This window comes from Danio rerio, chromosome 2, assembly GCF_049306965.1.
Source record: "Danio rerio strain Tuebingen ecotype United States chromosome 2, GRCz12tu, whole genome shotgun sequence".
NCBI classification, from domain to species: Eukaryota; Metazoa; Chordata; class Actinopteri; order Cypriniformes; family Danionidae; genus Danio; species Danio rerio.
The window spans coordinates 53905298-53920000 of NC_133177.1; the positions used below are offsets into that span (position 1 = coordinate 53905298).

Consider the following 14703-nt stretch of genomic DNA (forward strand, 5'->3'; position numbering starts at 1 on the left):
ATTAATAAAAATGAAGCACTCATATGATGTAGTATATGTTGTAATGCAGGATTATTACGGTAAATTACTTATTTTATTTCAGCTTTCAGCTATTTAGGCAATTTTTTTTGACAGAAATGCAATAAAAACATTAATTAAAATGAAAATAAAAACCTAAAATATAAAAATTACTGAAATTTATTAGTATCTCAGTAAAATGTATGATATTATTGTAAACGTTTTAAACATAATTTTTTATTCATATTTTGGATGTTTTCAGTTGCAATTTGAATTTTGATTTCCATATTTTTTACACACACACACACACACACACACACACACACACACACACACACACACACACACACGCACACACACACACACACACATTAAAAAAAGTAATTCAAAATTATATATACTTTATGAATTAGGGGTGTTAGGTTCCCGGTTTTTTTTTTATGGGTGCAACTCCAATTCTCAACCCCTAATTTTGGAATCGTGGAATCTACTCCAGAATCGACTCCATTTACATTCATTCAAAATAGCGCAAGGATTAAACATGCTGTATCCTATCGTGCTTTATACAATGCTACTATGTCAATTGCAGCTTCACATTGTGCAGTTCTCCTCTGGCCGACAAAACTAGCAGTTTAAATTGGGTGCGGTCAAAATAAAAAAGTTACCAGACTACACTTTTTTACAGCATATTTTAATTGTTTAATTTAGATAATTTAGAAAATTGCATTGCAATGGCCTACAAACAACAGTTTAAAATAAATCATAAAATAGTCTAAATATCTTCTTAGTATAAATGTTTGATATCTGAATACTGACAAGGCCTACCAAGTGAACTTTATTTATTTATTTATTTATTTATTTATTTATTTATTTATTTATTTATTTATTTATTTATTTATTTATTTATTTATTAAGGATGGGGATTATAATAAAATATATATAAAATAAAAAATATGTGTGGAAAAAAAAGGTTTTATTTGATTTGTTTTATTTTTGTATTACATAGTATGTTCGATTTATAATTGCATTAAATCAGCTTTTTTATAATTAACCTTTTATTTTATATATTTAATTTTTGGTTAATTTTTTGGCTTTCTTTCTACTAACTTTATTCACGTGTATATTAGTTTCTTTTTAATATTAAGCCTTAATTTGTTTTTATTTTTAAGTAAAATTTGTCAAATATAAGTTAACAAGTTGCCTTAAGTTAACAATAGATTAGATTTATTAAAGTTCACATAACTTAGGTCAACTTAGTTCTTCAAAGTTATTTATTTATTTAAACCTAATATTTGTTTGATATGTGACTTCTTAATTAACATTTTAACAATTTTAGTTTTAGCTAACAGTTTCATCATTATTGCCCCTAACTATATATATTTATGTTTACTTTAACTTTTCAACAAAGACTACTATCTGTTGTCTTTCAGTGCTCATAAATCATTTGACATTTTCCCCTCATCTGCCTGCTTTAAATTCTTCTGTGAAAATGATAATAAATCTATGCATTTAGCTTGCTGTGAGTCAGCGAATGCATTTACATCATCCTCACGATAAGTCAGAAAAAACACATTTTTTCGCCCCCGAGTTTCCTCTCTTTCTCTCTCCGTTAGCATCATTTCATCAAATTCTAATGCATTTCAGGCAAGGCTGCGCAAATAAATTACTCTGACAATGCATTTACTTAAAGCAAGTGCAGGTTGTCCTCTACATTTGATGTTGTGTGTTTTTTGAAGGTGAAGATAAAGCATTGTGTTTGGAGAGCCTGCGGTTTGTGCTGCGCGTTCACTTGATGTTTTTATCTCGTCTTTACAGAATGTACCGGCGAACCTCCAACATGGTGGGCCTGAGTTATCCTCCGAATGTCATAGCAGTGCTTAAGGTAAAACACACACACACACATAACACTGTTACATCTGTCAGCTTCTTTCTCTTTGTTTTGCTCTTCACATATCACATAAAAAAATTCGAAAAAAGCAACAAATGTTTCATCATTTGCCACTTCTGGCCCGGTGGAGTTTAAAAAATAGTCAGACATAATTTTTTTTCCTCAACCCCACATAATTGGAAATGAACCAAAAAAAAAAAAACTATATAATTAAAATATTAGTTAATTAAAATGAAATAAAATTAATTCCCCCACAGTCCAAAAGACATGCGCTATAGGTCATTTGTGTAAGCTAAATTGTCCATAGTGTATGAGTGTATGGGTATTTTCCAGTGATAGGTTGCAGCTGGAAGGGCATCTGCTATGTAAAACATATCCTGGATAAATTGACGATTCATTCCGAAAATAAAATTTAATTTAATTTAATTTAATTTAATTTATTTAATTTAATTTAAAAATCCCATGGGGCTTTTAAATGTTTGATTCTGGTTCTGAACATTCTAATGTGCGCCGTTATTTTGACATAAACACACGGTTAAAGTAGTTCCAGGCAAGTTGTGACCACATTCTAGTTCCATATCACTACGCTGAATGGTTGAGTTCTGAAACTTGCAGGCAACCTGTAACTCTTAGGGCCCTATCATACACCTGGCACAATGTGGTGCAAGGCACGACGCAATTGTTGTTTGCTAGTTTCAGCTCGGCGCAAGAGTCGTTTTGACATTTTGCAGCATGTTAAATTAAATAGCAAATGCATTTGTGCTCATATGTGCGCCCTCAGGCATTCTGATATAAAAAAGGAGGTGTGTTGAGGCACATTACTGGCGTGTTGTTAGTTTAAGAAACTTAAATAGACTGTTCTTTAGACCAGAACAAAGCCGGTCTAAAATCCAGCACAGAGCGGGTTAGTTGTGCACCTCCGTTACACATGGCTTAATACAAACATGATGTAAAGCAATACTCAAATATCTTTACAAATGAAAAATAATTAAAATATAAAGGATATATATATATATATATATATATATATATATATATATATATATATATATATATATATATATATATATATATATATATATATATATATATATATATATATATATATATATATGATATATTAAGGATATATATATAGGATATAAATATAAAGGATTAAAAAATTACAAAACATATTATTTTCTAGCCTACATAAATATAAAAACCATACTTTCATGCCTTCTTCATCTCAGGAGGCTTTTTCAGTTGATTCGTGACTTTTCTTTTGTATAATGTTATTATTATTAGCAGTATTATTTATTATATCCATATTTATATTTGTTTTATTAAAAACAAGCTTAGATTTGCCCACCTGTCAGGTTTCAGACCATATGAGCCACAGCAAGTGTATTTGGATATAACTCAGTATTTTGAACACACTTCATTATTATTGTTCATTTATTTGTTTGCTGGAAATTAGAACTGAATTTAGAAATAGTTTTGAAACAAATCTTTGCGCTTAACAAACGAAAATGAATTATTTATAGGCTAATGGATGTCTTTGCGTACAAGGTTTCCCTATCTACGAGAGTGAAACCGAAAGTAAATAATGAGGAGGCTCATCTCTCATTCTCACACTGCAGATGCTCTGTTTAACTGTTTTCTTGCTAGTGAAACGCTCAGTTTTTCTTCTTACAAAGTCTATCATGTAAATAGCAAATGTGCTATGGCGCGACGCAACTGACTGTTAAAGGGAATGGGAGATGAGACTCTGATTGGTTTATTCCCTAAACACACCTATAACTCATTATGAAAATTAGCTCAAGCCTGTTAGACCATGCGCCACGGCGCAAAGCGGATTTTTCCATCCTTATATTAGCAAAAGTGAATTCTGACTCGCCCTTATTGCTTTTGTGCCCTGCGCTTTGGACTTTGCGCATGGTTCGTCAAAATAGAGCCCTTAATATTTACAAAAGATATCCATGTGCCGAAAATGAGTTTATTTCTCTGTTTCCTCTTCTAGAATGTGGATAGGTGGTCTTTTGATGTGTTTGCTCTGAATGAGTCGAGCGGTGACCACGCGCTCAAATTCATCTTTTATGAGCTCCTGACCCGATACGACCTCATCAGCCGCTTCAAGGTGAAGAAGATAAAGAGATACAGGCTGGATTGCTCTTATTTCAGAGGTATTAACACCGTTTCTCCAACAGATCCCTGTGTCTGCGCTGGTCTCTTTCGTGGAGGCTCTAGAAGTGGGTTATAGTAAATATAAAAACCCCTACCATAACCTGATCCACGCGGCTGATGTCACACAGACCGTCCACTACCTGCTGCTCAAGACTGGGATGGTGGTGAGATGACACACACGTTAGATATTAGTATCTTGAAAAATATTTAGTTAAATATGATGTACTGTCATCATGGCAAGGAAAAAAGAAATCAGTTATTAGAAATGAGGTATTAAAACTATTATGTTTAGGAAGAAAGATTTAAAAAAATCTGAAAATTGGGGAAAAAACATACAGGGGGCCTGATAATTCTGACTTCAACTGCTTAAACACGCACTGGCCACTTTTTTAGGTAAATCAGATGTCCAACTGCTTGTTAACACAAGTTTCTAATCAGCCAATCACATGGCAGCAATTCAGTGCATTTAGGCATGTATACTTGGTCTAGTCGATCTGTTGCAGTTCAAACCGAGCATCAGAATAGGGAAAAAAAGGGATTTAAGGGTGCTTTCACACCTGTGAATCGATTCAGTTGTTCCGAAACAGAGATTACAAATGTTACATTGTCGCTCTTTGCTCTTGGAGCGGTTTGCTTTCACATTGCAAAGTTTCTAATCGGACCAAAATAGCTAAAACAAGTCACATGCGAGTAAACTCTCCTCACATTGGTCAGAGTGTCAGGGTTTATTTTGCCGCGTCCCGCTGAGCTGTCAGGAGAGGTGGTGGTTTGGTGGTGATTGACAGGGTGCGCGCGCGATGTGTCTGAGGAGAGATGTGTTGGGGAGGGGTGAGAAGGGTGCGCGACGATGCCTATTTGAGGACCGGGAGGGACACACGAGATTACCGGGAGAATATCACTCGTTTGCGAGCATCCGGAGACTCGCGAAACTTCCCGCCCTACTCATAATTCTCTCTTCATATAGCCGTAAGCCTATTACATATCCCTAAAACACTGTGATATAACCGCGCTCGGATTGGATCGCTTTCTCACTGTAATCAAACCGCTCCAGGGTTTGTTCCAATCGAGCCGAGACCACCTCGTTTAAGCGATCTCAGAGCGATTACTTTGGCGCGGAACAGAGCGCGATTATCCTGTTCACATATGCCAAAACGAACCGCGCTTACTGGGCAATCGAGACACGTTCCGAAACAAAAGTGTAGGTGTGAAAGCACCCTAAGTGACTTTGAACGTGGCATGGTTGTTGGTGCCAGACGTTCTGGTTTGAGTACTGCTGATCTACTGGGATTTTCACGCACAACCATCTTTAGGTTTTACAAAGATTGGTCCAAAAAAGAGAAAATATGTAGTGCGCGGCAGTTCTGTGGACACACATGCTTTGTTAATGCCAGAGGTCAGAGGAGAATGGGCAGACTGGCTCCAGCTGATAGAAAGGCAACTGTTACTCAAAAAAGCACTTGATACAACCATGATATCCAGAAGAGAAACTCTAAACATACAACATGTCCAACCTTGAGGCGGATGAGCTACAGCAGTAGAAACGACACCGGGTGCCCCTCCTGTCAGCTAAGAACAGGAGACTGAGACTACAATTGGCACAGGCTCACCAAAATTGGAAAATAGAAAATTGGAGAAATGTTGCCTGGTCTGATGAGTCTCGATTTCTGCTGCGAAATTCAGATGGTAGGGTCAGAATTTGGCGTCAACAACATGAAAGCATGGATCCATCCTGTCTTGTATCAACAGTTCAGGCTGCTGGTGGTGGTGTAATGGTGTGGGGGATATTTTCTTGGCACACTTTGGGCCCATTAGTACCATCTGAGCATCATGTCAACACCACAGCCTACCGGAGTATTGTTGCTGACCATGTCCATCCCTTTATGACCACTGTGTTTATGACCACAATCTTCTGATGGCTACTTCCAACAAGATAGCGCTGTATGTCATAAAGTGTGAATCATCTCAGACTGGTTTCTTTAACATGACAATGATTTCACTGTACTCAAATGGCCTCCACAGTCACCAGTTCTCAATCCAATAGAGCACCTTTGGCATGTGGTGGAACGGGTGATTCACATCATGGATGTGCAGCTGACAAATCTGCAGCAACTGTGTGATGCTATCATGTCAATATAAACCAAGATCTCTGAGGAATATTTCCAGTACCTTGTTGAATCTATGCACCGAAGGATTAAGGCAAAAGAGGTTGCAACCCGATACTAGTAAGGTGTACCTAATAAAGTGGCCAGTGAGTGTATATGGTATATGAGGACTCTCCATAAAGGCTACCTTCATTATCAATGCTGTGCACCATGTTCTGGCAGCAGAGAGCAATTTGTTGATTATAATGATCTAATGTTGCATTGTTCCACACGCTCTCCATGCAGATTCTGTGTTAATCATCTTGATAATGTTACTGTGACAACATGTCGAAGAACTCAAGAGGAACTGTGCAGAATCTCAGTGTGTGATCATTAATTCTACTGACACTCTCACACACACACATACTGTAAACACACAAAGACACGCACATAGGCAGACACACACACACATCTTATTCATTCATTCATTCAGACACACAGTTTCCCACTCTCTCTTACAAACACACAGTCACACACACACACACACTTGTTGACCCCCACACATAAATATAGACAATCATACATAAAACATAAAACACACACACACACACTATTGACCAAAATCTCTTTGTCTGCCATCAGAATAATCATTACAGTACAATTAAGTCTTGCTCACACACTAAGTCACGTCTCTCTTCAGAACACACTTTTTTTCGAGTCATTTTACACCATGAGCTCTATTAGCTGATTAAATATTAAGATGAAGTCCTGAGAAAAGCAGCAGGCAGCTGACAGCTCCAGAATGATCTATTTACACACCGCTTGGCCATTATTTTACTGGTGTTGACTGAAATGGTCTATTATATAAAGATATCATATGCTTTTGATACTTTCAGCTTTATTTAGTGCCTAATGTTGCTGTTTAAGTGTGAAGGAAATCTGCTTTGAAAGAACACTAGTCAGAAATAATATAATTCAGAAAACGTTCAATTAGCTAATTGGACTTTATTGCCAAGATCTCAATGTGAGCTTAAACATTATCTAATGACATTAGCAAAATATTTATTTATTTATTTATTTATTTATTTATTTATTTATTTATTTATTTTATTTTTTATTGTTTTTGTTTGTTTTCATTTCTTTTTTCTTTGTTTTGTTTTTCTTTGTTTGTTTATTTATTGTTTTTATTTTATTTATTGTTTGTTTGTTTTCATTTATTTATTGTTTGTTTGTTTTTCATTCATTCATTCATTGTCTATTCGGCTTAGTCCCTTTATTAATCTGGGGTCGCCACAGTGGAATGAACCACCAACTCATCCAGCACGTTTCATGCAGGGGATGCCCTTCCAGACGCAACCCATCTCTGGGAAACATCCATACAGACTCATTCACACTCACACACTACGGAGAATTTAGCCTACCAATTCACCAGAACACCCGAAGGAAACCCACACGAACGCAGGGAGAGCATGCAAACTCCACACAGAAACGCCAACTGACCCAGCCGAGGCTCGAACCAGCAACCTTGTTGCTGTAAATCGTTTGCTTGTTTGTAACTTTTTATTTATTGGGTTTTTTTTTTTGTTTGTTTGTTTTTATTAACTCTGACTAGGCTTGTTGCTTAAACTATTAAAAATGTTGTAAACAAAAATAAAACTGAATTAAAATTAAAATGTATAAATGAAAAGAAATAGCTGATTACTACTTAAAGTACATTATGAATTATTGACATGGGAACTGACCCAAAATGTTTTATTACAAGCATTTATTATGACATTATGACTAATGAAAATAAATGAATAGCTAAAAATTAACATAAAACTAATATAAACTAAAATAATGATATATAAACTAAATAAAATTAATTCAACAGTAAAATAAAGAGCAGAAACTAACAAGAAATTGCAAAAACTTTAAATTGAAATTGAAAGTCAACAAAAACTAGTCAAAATATCAACAAAGGATATGATTTCAAATAATTTATACAGTTTAAGGCAGAATTATTAGCTCCCCTGAATTATTAGCTCCCCTGTTTGTTTTTCCCCAATTTCTGTTTAACAAAGAGAAGATTTTTTCAAAACATTTCTGAACGTACTAGCTTTTATTTCTAGTTTATCTCTTTTATCTTTGCCATGATGACAGTAAATAATATTTAACTAGATATTTTTCAAGACACTTCTATCCAGCTTAAAGTGACATTTAAAGGCTTAACCAGGTTAATTAGGTTAACTAGGCAGGTTAGGGTAATTAGGCAAGTTACTGTATAATGATGGTTTGTTCTGTAGTCAGTTGGGAAAAAATAGCTTAACAGAGCTAATAATTTTGACCTAAATATGGTTTTTAAAAAAATTAAAACTGTTTTTATTCTAGCCGAAATAAAACAAATAAGACTTTCTCCTGAAGAAAAAATATTATCAGACATACTGTGAAGATTCCCTTGTTCTGTTAAACATCCTTTGGAAAATATGAAAAAAAGAAAATTCAAAGGCTAATAATTCTGACTTCAACTGTATATATTTTTTTTGCAAATTTCAAGACTTAATAATTCATTAGTAAAATTAAGCATTTTATACACCAGTGTTATTTTGGTAATAGAATAGACTGTAATATAATATAATGTAATATAATTCATTCATTTTCCTTCGGCTTAGTCCCTTTATACTTCAGGGGTCCCTTCATATTGCACAACGGATACTCTTTCAGCTGCAACCCAGTACTGGAAAACATCCATACACTCTCATTCATACTCATACACTAAGGCTAATTTAGTTTACTCAATTCAGCTATAGCATGTCTTTGGACTGTAAGGGGAAACCGGAGCACCTGGAGAAAACCAACATAAACATGGGGGGCTAGCTAAAAATAAATAAATAAATAAATAAATAAATAAATAAATAAATAAATAAATAAATAAAAAACACCTTAAAAGCTGAACATTTCTGCAGATGTCTTAACCTTGCTGCTGTTATGAGGAAATAAATGAGATGCTTATTATCTCTCATTATTTTTTATTCATCAATTTTTTCAGCATTGGATGACAGAGTTGGAGATTTTTGCAATGATCTTCGCTGCTGCCATTCATGACTATGAACACACCGGCACCACAAACAACTTCCACATCCAGACCAGGTAAAACCCTCTTAAAGCAGACCTATGTGCAGAAATCACTTTTATTTGGGTTTTGAATACTGTTGTGGGGCAAATTTGTTAATATAACTCCTCATAACACTCCCTCAATAGCATAAACAGCCCTGAGTGAGAAGCAGCCATCTGCCATTAGTTTTGACACAGTACCTGCTAAAGAAAACGTCTGTGACTAAGAAGATAGCATTAGTCCTGTTTTGAATCTGCCACTATGCTGACATGTAGGCATTTGTAGCTCCGCCCTCTTTTTAAAAAGAGCACAATCTCATTTGAATTTAAAGCGACAGTCACCAAAGTGGCACAATTTGGATCAATGTCTAAAAGGGGACGTTTTAAAAGGTTATAGAACATTATTTGTGTGGTATTTTGAGCTCAAACTTCCCACACACACACACACACACACACACACACACTAGGGACATTGGAGACTTATTTTACATCTTGTTAAAAGGGGTATAATAGGTCTCCTTTTATACAAGCTCTTAAAAACAGCTTGTAATACCTAATTACACAGTTATAATTATTGCTTTTTTGAGTCATAAGAAAAGTGCACTACTAAAACGCAAGATCTAAATAAAAGTGAGCTGGGTTAGTGCAGAATGTATGTGAGATGAGTGTGTGTTGACTGGTACAGGTCAGACGCAGCGATCCTGTACAACGACCGCTCGGTGCTGGAGTCCCATCATGTGAGCGCCTCGTATCGACTGCTACAGGACGACGACGAGATGAACATTCTCTACAACCTGTCCAAAGACGACTGGAGGTACAGATGCTTCATTCATTCATTCATTCATTCATTCATTCATTCATTCATTCATTCATTCATTCATAATTGACATAGATTTGTTTACTTTTATTTCTAAAAAATATTTTATTTATTTATTTAATAATTTTACATAGATATCTTTAATATTTATTCATTTTTACATTTATATTTGATATAGATTTTTTACATTTATTTATTTATTTATAAAATTAGTTTAAATATTTATTTATTTATTTATCTATTTTTACATTGATTTTTTTTACATTTATTTATTATTGTTTATATTTTTACATGTTATTTTACATTTATTTATTTATAACATTAGTTTATTAAAATATTTATTTATTTTTACATTCATTTTTTTACATTTATTTATTTTTACATTTATAATATTACAAAGATTTTTTTTATTATTTGTAACATTATTTTTATATTTTAATTGATTTTTTATTAATTTATTTATAATTTTTTTATTTTTACATTTATTATTTGTTTATAACCTTGATTTCATTCATACATTTTTACATTCAATTTATTTATTTTTATATTTTTATATATGTTTATATTTATTTAATTATCTTTATATTTATTTATTTATTTTACATTGTTTATTTATTTTCACATTTATTTTTTATTTTTTTTATTTTTATGTATTTGTTTTTATATTTATATGTTTATGCATACAATTAAAGTCAGAATTATTGGCCCCCCTTTGAATTTTCTTTTCTTTTTTTTTAAAGATTTTTTTTATTATTTGTAACATTATTTTTATATTTTAATAAATTTTTTATTAATTAATTTATTATTTTTTTTATTTTTACATTTATTATTTGTTTATAACATTGATTTCATTCATACATTTTTACATTCAATTTATTTATTTTTATATTTTTATATATGTTTATATTTATTTAATTATCTTTACATTTATTTATTTATTTTACATTGTTTATTTATTTTCATTTTTTTTTTTCTTTATGTATTTGTTTTTATATTTATATGTTTATGCATACAGTTGAAGTCAGAATTATTGGCCCCCCTTTGAATTTTCTTTTTTTTTTTTCTTTTTTTTTCCCCAAATGATGTTTAACAGAGCAAGGAAATTTGCTCTGCAAAATCAGCAAAGTCAGTCAAAAGCAGTTTTAAATTTTTTAAAATCATTTTAAGGTCAATATTATTAGCCCCTTAGGCTATGTTTTTTTTTTTTACAATAGTCTACAGAACAAACCATCATTGTACAATAACTTGCCTGATTACCCTAACCTGCAGTTAACCTAATAAACTTAATAAAGCCTTTAAATGTCACTTTAAGCTGTACAGAAGTGTCTTAAAAAATCTAGTCAAATATTATTTACTGTCAGCATGGCAAAGATAAAATAAATCAGTTATTAGAAATGAGATATTAAAACTATTATGTTTAGAAAAGTGTTGAAGAAATCTTCTCTCCGTTAAACAGAAATCTGGAAAAGAATAAAAAAAATAAAAAGAATAAAAAAATAAAAAGAGGTGCTACTAATTCAGGGGGGGACTTCAATTGTATTCGTATTTATGCCTCTTTTATCATTCACAATGTCAGCACAGCATAATTTTAATTTTAAATTGAATTTATTTTTCATATTTATTGGTTTATTTTCACATTGTTTATTTATTCTTACTTGTTCTTATTTTTATTTGTTTATTTTTTTTAATGTATTTTATATTTTATGTTTATTTGTTTATGCACATTTTTTTCCATTGTTTATTTATATTTTGTTTATTTACTTAATGATTTATTTTTATGTGTTTTAATATTTTGTTATATTTATTTGTCAATGCACATGCTTGTGTGTATTCATTTATTTATTATCTTTAATGTCAGTACAGTATATTTTTTTTATTTCATGCATACATTTATTTATTTATAATTATTATTATTTACATATATGCATTTATGCAATTTACTTTTGCATTTATTTATAGATTATTACATTATTTTTACTTTTCTTTCAACGGTAAATATATAACACTAAATATAGGAAAAAAATAAAAAACAAATACAGTACAGTAAACGTCCTCCTGTTTAGAGGTCTAAACTGTGTGTTTCTGTGGTGTTTTTTTTATTTATTTTTTATTTTTTTTTTTGCAGGGAGTTCAGGGCTCTGGTGGTGGAGATGGTTCTGGCCACAGACATGTCCTGCCACTTCCAGCAGGTCAAAGCCATGAAGAATTACCTCCAGCAGCCCGAGGGGTGAGAAACTTTCACATCAGACCTGCTGCAGTTTTCTGACAGCTTCAGACTTTCATGTGTTTCCCCAGAGTGGGACGTTATTGCGGTTTCACAGCAGAAAACACTTTATGGAGATTGATGCTTCTCTAGATGATTCGGCAGCTGCTGTTGTGGAGGAAAAATAAAAGTGGACAAATGATTTATCACACACACACACACTGTTGAAAATGTGTACATATTTGTTTGTTTGTTTATTAAGTTTTTTTTGTATTTGTTTTGTATGTTTTGTTAATTATTTAAAAATGTTTGTTTGTTTGTTTGTTTGTTTAGTAGTTTATTTGGCTATTTGTTTGTTTGTTTTTTATTTAGTTATCTTTATTTATTTGTATTTGTTTGTTTAGTTATTTATTTATTTTTATTTGCTTGTTTATTTATTCTTTTATTTAGTTATTTGAATTGATTTTATTTTTTGTTTAGTTATTTTATTTATTTGTTTGCATATAATTTTATTTATTTAATTTAGTTTATTTGTTTGTTTGTTTGTTTGCTAATGAATAATGTTTGTTCATTATCATTTATTTATGTGTTCATTTAGTTATTTATTTTTTTAGTATTTGATTATTTTTTACATTTTTTAAAATATTTGTTTGTTTAGTAATTTATTAGGTTATTTTTGTTTGTTTATTTGTTTGATAATTTATGTGTTTTTTTAATTAGTTTAAAAAAATTTTTTTTGTTTGTTTAGTAGTTTTAGTTATTTGAGTTAAATTATTTGTTTGTTTATTTAGTTATTTTATTTATATGTTTGTTTATTAGTTTGTTTAGTTATTTTCTATTTATTTGTTTGTTTGTTTAGTGTTTATTATTATTATTATTATTATTATTATTATTAATAATAATAATGTTATTAATATTAGGTTTGTAATACAGCAACAAAGCTAAAATACTCTCAGTTTTTCTAATGTTGCATCTGACAGAAATTAACTTTTATTAATTTCTGCTGTAATATTAAACTAAAGACCTGTGCTTTGCTTAAAAAAAAAAAAAAACTTTTCCTTGATATAATACTGTGTGGTATGCATTAATATATTGTAGCAGTGTAGCTGAATGATGTATGTTATAAAGAAAACATCAGAAAATTCTCAGTTTGTTTTTCATATCCTCTCTGAATAAATATAGTTGAAGTCAGTTATTAGCCCCCCTGTATATTTTCCCCCAATTTCGCTTTAACAAAGAGGAGGTTTTTTCAACACATTTCTAAGCATAATAGTTTTAATAACTAATTTCTAATAACTGATTTCTTTTATCTTTGCCATGAAGACAGTAAATAATATTTTATCAGATTTTTTTCAAAACACTTCTGTACAGCTTAAAGTGACATTTAAAGGCTTAACTTGGCTAATTAGGCAAGTTAAGGTAATTAGGCAAATCATTGTATGATGATGGTTTGTTCTGTAGACTATCGAAAACAACTATTGCTTAAAGGGCCTAATGATATTGACCTTAAAATTGTTTTAAAAAATTAAAAATTGCTTTTATTCTAGCCGAATATGAAACAAATAAGACTTTCTCCAGAAGAAAAAATATTATAGGAAATACTGTGAAAAATTCCTTGCTCTGTTAAACATCATTTGGGAAATATTTAAAAAAGGAAAAAAAAAAATCACAGGAGGGCGAATACTTCTGACTTCAGCTGTATATTCACTCTTGGATTATTTTTCCAAGCTACGCATCGATGAATTTGCTCTTCAGTGTTTGAACTCTCAGTAATGATTAAATCACACTGAACAGAGCTAAACTGAACTGAATTGAACTTAAACACTAAAACCTGAACCACACTGTTCCAGTTACTATGACCATTTATGTGAAGCTGCTTTGACACAATCTACATTGTAAAAGCGCTATACAAATAAAGCTGAATTGAATTGAATTTTTATGTTTTCTTAACCCAGAATCGACAAACCCAAGGCTATTTCTCTGCTGTTACACGCGGCCGACATCAGCCATCCCGCCAAAACCTGGGATCTGCACCACCGCTGGACGACATCTCTGCTGGAAGAGTTTTTCCTCCAGGTTTGACACGTGTTTGTGTGTTCGCCAGGTGTTTGCATGTGAAGAGCAGATCTCATTGCATGTATTTTAATCCCCTCTCGCTTCTCTTCTGATTGCCCTTTCATCCAATCACACGTAAGCCTGAGCGAGGATTAACACAGGCTGCAGAAATGAGAGCGTGTCATTGGAGTGTGCTTCTGAACATCTGAATATAACTGGCTTTCACTACAATCACAGGTCTTCAAAATAAAACTCAGCACAATCATGTGAAAAGCAGGTTACTCTTCTTTGAAACATCACAACATTGTTAGATACAGTATATGTACACTCACTGGCCACTTTATTAGGCACACCTTTCTAGTACTGTGTTGGAACCCTTTTGCCTTCAGAACCGCCTTAATCC

The 14703-nt window shown here is 32.0% G+C and overlaps 1 protein-coding gene across 16 annotated transcripts in view; it reads left to right on the plus strand.

Moving 5' to 3' along the window:
• The window catches only part of pde1cb (phosphodiesterase 1C, calmodulin-dependent b), a 174106-nt gene that overhangs the window by 130613 nt on the left and 28790 nt on the right, over positions 1-14703 (plus strand). For all 16 annotated transcript variants that reach the window (XR_012394519.1, XR_012394531.1, XM_073930669.1 and 13 more), the window contains 7 exons: positions 1813-1879; positions 3888-4004; positions 4075-4215; positions 9161-9261; positions 9911-10039; positions 12168-12269; positions 14201-14321. Coding sequence is in view for 14 of the 16 variants with exons in the window: in XM_073930669.1 (XP_073786770.1) it covers positions 1813-1879; positions 3888-4004; positions 4075-4215; positions 9161-9261; positions 9911-10039; positions 12168-12269; positions 14201-14321 (778 nt within the window). In the remaining 2 variants the exon portion in view is untranslated. The remainder of the gene's footprint in view (positions 1-1812; positions 1880-3887; positions 4005-4074; positions 4216-9160; positions 9262-9910; positions 10040-12167; positions 12270-14200; positions 14322-14703) is intronic.